Source organism: Diospyros lotus, chromosome 11, assembly GCF_014633365.1.
Source record: "Diospyros lotus cultivar Yz01 chromosome 11, ASM1463336v1, whole genome shotgun sequence".
Taxonomy (NCBI): domain Eukaryota; kingdom Viridiplantae; phylum Streptophyta; class Magnoliopsida; order Ericales; family Ebenaceae; genus Diospyros; species Diospyros lotus.
Window position 1 is genome coordinate 21610184 of NC_068348.1, and position 5756 is coordinate 21615939.

The window sequence follows — 5756 nt, forward strand, 5'->3', positions numbered from 1 at the left end:
CTCTATTTTGACAATATAACGTGTTTTTGAAAAAGTATAGTAATTGAACATGCATGATCATGAAAATGGTTTTAAACCTTTTTATGGTGTATCTATGTTAATTTTGAAAATCAATAAAATATTTTTTATGAATGCACTAATTCTCCAATGTATGTTTCGTAGATCTTTTTAATTTTTTTTTTTTATAAATGTAAACTTGAAATGGTGTGACAATTTAAACTCAAAATTCAATAGATGTACTAATTAACCTTGTGATGATGTAATGAAAATTGACACTTTTGATGATACATACTCATCATTGGTGAGATTAAATACCAATCATGATAACTATTTCGTTTCTTCATCAGCTTTCACTACACTTTCTAACTATAAATATGGTTTAACAAAAATAAACTATTAGGGACCATCATTGAACCATCATGAATGGCGAGCATTGGGAATTGCATGGTCAAGAGATAAGGGGGAAGGAGATAAGATAGATAAAATAGAGAAAGAAATATAAAAGAAATAATTTAAATATAATAATAATAAGATAATTTTTAAAATAAGTTACAATCGAATGAAGTCAATATTATTTCTCAAAATATATCGATAGTCGATACAATTTAGGCAACTTTAGGAATAACATGTGAAATTTACCCTTTAAAATATTGTAGTTATTATTTTTGAATTTTTGCTAACATTTATGTCAAATTTATTTATTACAAAGTCATTATGAATTTTTTTCAATCACAAATATGAATTCTATTAAATGATAACTATTGAATATATCAATATTCATTACCTTATGAGTATATGAGTTAGGGGTTATACAAAATACATAGATTAAATGATCCTTACCTATACCTTATTCATTATCATCCTTTGTAGTGCCAAAGCACTATTGTTGGTTAATATTTTTTTTTATGTCTTTTTTATTATTTTTTAAAATTTATGTTAATTTTTAACGTTATTTTAATTATTCCGTAAATCAAAAGGAGGCACTACTCTTTCTTTTGGACCCAAGGCCCATCCCCGACGGGTTGATATGGGCGGAAGACCATGTGATTCAACCCAATTAACCTCAAATTTAATTAAGTTAAGTTGGCTTCATTTGATTTTGTCATATGTCTAAGTCGATTTCAAGTTAAAATTTCAAATTGAATATATTTGGTATAGTTGAGGTTTATATCAAATTAAAATTAATTATCATAAACCTTGAGTATAAAAAAACTTTTTTGTTACATCAAATTAATGTAAGGGAAAAATGGTAGAAAAAGAAAAACCAGTTGAACACTCAATTCAATCATTATTCATAAGATATACTGGGCATCTATTCTTTGAACTTTGCCCCTTCAATTCAACCATCTCTTAAATTTTAAAAATCTCTAAATTAGTTATTAAACTTTTAAAAATTAATAACTCCACTCTTCAATTACTGATGATATTAAATAAATGAATTGTATACTCTTAAACTATAGCATTTTGACCCACCCATTAAACTTTATTTTTTATGAAATCAATTCTGAGCTTTTTTAAAAAGGCCCGACACTACCTATATAATAAAGAAAATTAATTAAATTGATTTAAATAAATATTAGGGATATTTTTTATTTGATTTAATTCAATTAATATTGTTTCTTATAAATATAATATTTTGGCTCTTTTAGGTGGATTATGGTACACGGACGAACTCGGTGACAACTGGGTTGATAAAGAGAAATTCTATTGGCAACCTGCGAAATTACTCAATATAACCCGTTGTTTTAATTCCTCAACTACCCTTCATTAAAAAGCTTTTATTACCCTTACCTAACTACTTTTTTTCAACTACTTTCTTAACTCTTCGCAACCCAATCTCCCATCACTTTCATTAAATTTTTACGAACGTTTCTGATTTTAAGTTTCGCAGCCCCATCTCCGATCACTTTCACTAAACATTTGCGAAGGTTTCTGATTCTAATCACTTATAGCGATTACCTTCTTCTTGTTTCTGTTAATTTTAACTTTTCTCTATGGATGATTATATCCAAAAATTGATGAGATGGGAAGAGTTTTATGGAGAAGATGATGAGCACCAGATCGTGCATAATGAGCAGGTGGACTACAATGAATCACACCAGCAGCACGTCAATATTCTGGTAATGTATTTTAGATTGATGCATGATGCTGAGAATCACTACATGAATGGCTAACTGATGCTGAGAATCACTACATGAATGGCGGCTAAGCTTCCGACACATTCCAGTCGGGGATACCCAGGTTCCCTGACTGTAACTTTTCGGGGAACCCGAGCTTCCCCGACGCATTCCAGTCGGGCATACACAGCTTCCCCGACCAGTCAGGGAAGTTGGGTATGCCCGACTGGAATACGTCGGGGAAGCTCGGGTTCCCCGAAGAGTTACAATCGGGGAAGCTCGGCTTCCCCGACTCTTAGCCGTCGGGAACCCTTGGGTTCCCCGACTCGAGAGAGTAGGGAACCAGAACGTTCCCCGACAGCTACGAGTTGGGGAACCCGAGGGTTCCCGACTCGTTACAGTCGGGAAACCTCAGGTTCCCCGACTCGCAGCTGTCGGGGAACGCTTGGGTTCCCGACTCGTTACAATCGGGAACCCAAGCGTTCCCCGACAGATGCGAGTCGGGGAACGCTTGGATTCCTGACTGTAACGAGTCGGTAACCCGAGGGTTCCCGAACCCGAGGGTGATCTCTGTTTTTTTTTGAATGGCCCGAACCCGATTTCATTATCCATTTTGTTATTTTTAATTCATATATTTTTATTCATATTTTGGTTAAAGCACAACCCATTTTTAATTTATGTATCCTATTTTTGTTTTGATAATAGGGATTTGATCATCAAAATTTAGAGAATTTAGAGAATGAGAATGGCGTATCGTTTGATGCTAGTCAAACTTTTGTTACGAATCAGATTTTCAGTAATAGGGAAACACTGATCGAATGGGTTAAGACAGTTGGAAAAGAAAATAGAATGGTTATTGTTATAAAGGGTTCTGAATCTGGTGGTATAGGAAGAAAACCTAGAGTTCGTCTTGCTTATGAACGGAGTGGAAAGTATAAATCATCAAAAAAAGGAGATGAGACAATAGGAGAAACAAATCGTAGGATGACAGGTTCTAAAAAGTGTGGTTGTCCATTTGAGTTACTTGGTGTTAAATTGTCAAATGAATACTGGATATTGAAAGTTGTATGTGGATTGCACAATCATTTACTAGCAGCTCAACTTGAGGGTCATTCATATGCTGGCCGACTTACAGAGAAAGAGAAACAAATTATGATAACAATGTCTAACAATCTTGTGAAGCCAAGAAATATTTTAATGACGTTAAAGGCAGAAGATAAAAAAAATGTGAGTACCATCAAAACTATATATAATGCACGGCAAAGATATAGAGTCATGGATAAAGGTGGTCGATCACAAATACAACAGTTGATGAAAAAATTGAAAGATTGTAATTATGTGGAGTGGCATAGAAGTGATACATTATCAGATTGTATCACAGACTTATTTTGGGCTCATCCGATGGCTATAGAGTTATTTAAAACATTTCCCCATGTGTTAATAATGGACTGTACATACAAAACTAATAGATATAAGTATCCACTGCTAGAGATCGTTGGTGTGATGTCAACTGAGCTAACTTTTTCTATTGCTTTCGCATTTATGGATCATGAATATGAGGATAATTACACATGGGCAATGGAGAAATTAAAGAGTCTAATAACTCACAATACATATCCAGGAGTAATTGTAACTGATAGAGAATTGGGATTAATGAATGCAATACAAAAAGTGTTTCCAACCACGAGCACCTTGTTGTGTAGGTGGCATATATCAAAAAATGTGCTCGCCAAATGTAAGAAATTATTTGATAGAAAGGAGACATGGGAGAAATTTATGTTAAGTTGGAACCTGGTTGTTTTTGCGTCGACTGAGGATGAATATGAACGTCGTCTGTATGAGTTAACACTTGAGTACTATGCATATGAGGGCGCACTTAATTATCTGAGAAATACATGGTTGAATGATTATAAAGAAAAATTTGTTGCAGCATGGACAAATAGAATAATGCATTTTGGCAACGTTACTACGAACAGGGCTGAGAGTGCACATGCAAAGTTGAAGAGACATCTTGGATCTTCTCAAGGTGACTTAGAGTCATCATGGACAATTATCAACAGTCTTATTGAGTTACAACATGTAGAGATTAAGGGGTCGTTTGAAAAAAGTTTAATGTTGGTGCAACATAACTTCAAGCCAGCAATTTTTAGAGAATTGCGAGGTGTTATATCGAGAAGTGCATTGAATATGGTACTAATGCAGTCGCAACTTGCTTATAAAATTGGGATAGACAAAGTTTCATGTGGATGTGTGATTAGAAGCACATATGGTTTACCTTGTGCACATAAAATTGCAGAGTTCATGGTACAAGGACGGCCAATTCCTTTGTCAACTGTGCATCCTCATTGGACAAGGTTGCAGTTAGTGCAGTCAGCTTATGATGGTGTGTCATCGCAGGTAACGATTGAGCCAGAAATAGAGAGTATATATAAAATGTTTTATTCAGAAACGGAGCCAGGGAAACAAGTATTAAAGCAAAAGTTGAGAGAAATAGTTAATCCAGACACAACTTCACTACAACCACCAACCATGAAAGTTAGGACGAAGGGTAGGCCAGCATCGAAGAAGAAAATTCAGATTGATACATCCACCAAACGTGATCCGTCCTTATTTGAAATAGTTCAATCTAGTCAAGACAGTAGATCCCTAGCAACATGGATATCCAAGAGAAACACCAACCGACTCAAGGGGTATGATGATTGTTTCCCACCACAAATACAACCGTTCTTGCATAATATTGTTAATGTAGAATCAGATGGACATTGTGGATTTCGCGCGATAGCAGGGTTACTTGGTATGAGTGAGCACAATTGGAGAGATATTCGTTTTAGTCTGATAGGAGAGTTGCAATCTTTTCGTGCGATGTATACGCAAATATATGGATCAGAAATGCGTGTGGATGAGTTACTACATATATTATATTGCTTTGATAACATTGCACCGTGCGAGCATTGGATGACTTTACCTGACATGGGCCATTTAGTTGCTTCAAAATACAATGTCGTATTGGTGCATTTGTCACGGATCCAGTGTCTTACATATCTTCCACTTAGATCGATCCCTCCTCCAGCAGTACAACACAGGATGATTACTATAGGATTTGTGAATGATTGTCATTTTGTGCAGGTATTCTTACTTATTTTGGTATTTATTTGTTTATATTGTGGATTTCATACGTTTGTTTTAATAATAATTTTTGTTGCATATGTCATTTATCAGGTATTCCTTAAGCCAAGGTCACCAATTCCTCCCGTCGCACTGAATTGGTACAGATTTCGATGTGATAATGCACGTGATTGGGAAATGCCATACATATCCAGAATTCAAGCATTTTTATCTCTAGTAGGTCAAGATGTGGCAACACAGGAAGTTTTTGACTTATCTGACACATGATTCTTACTCTTAGATTGTGTTTCCAAATACGGCTTAAGGCGATGATGATTTTTCGGGCAAGTTTAATTTTCATAGGCTTCAGCCCGTGATTGAAACATTAACTCATATCACCACTTATTGGCAGCCCAATTTGAAGTCCATAAGCCTATTTACTATCTCTTTAGAGGAGAAATGGGCATAAGCCCATTTGCTCAAGAGATGGAGAAGCCTAGCCCATTACGTATGATAGCCATCATTTCGGCCGAG

The 5756-nt window shown here is 35.2% G+C and overlaps 1 protein-coding gene across 1 annotated transcript; it reads left to right on the forward strand.

Moving 5' to 3' along the window:
- Window positions 1-4064: 4064 nt before the first annotated feature.
- Window positions 4065-5510, forward strand: LOC127812772 (uncharacterized). Its single transcript, XM_052353299.1, has 2 exons — window positions 4065-5243; window positions 5337-5510. The coding sequence occupies exons 1-2, from the start codon at window positions 4065-4067 to the stop codon at window positions 5508-5510; spliced, it is 1353 nt and encodes a 450-aa protein (XP_052209259.1).
- The last annotated feature ends 246 nt before the right edge of the window (window positions 5511-5756 follow it).

Excerpts from the sequence above, each read along its gene's own strand:
- LOC127812772 (XM_052353299.1), top strand. The coding sequence starts at position 4,065 with ATGCATTTTGGCAACGTTACTACGAACAGGGCTGAGAGTGCACATGCA. Across the intron at positions 5,244-5,336 it reads ATGATTGTCATTTTGTGCAG|GTATTCCTTAAGCCAAGGTC; the intron begins GTATTCTTACTT and ends GTCATTTATCAG.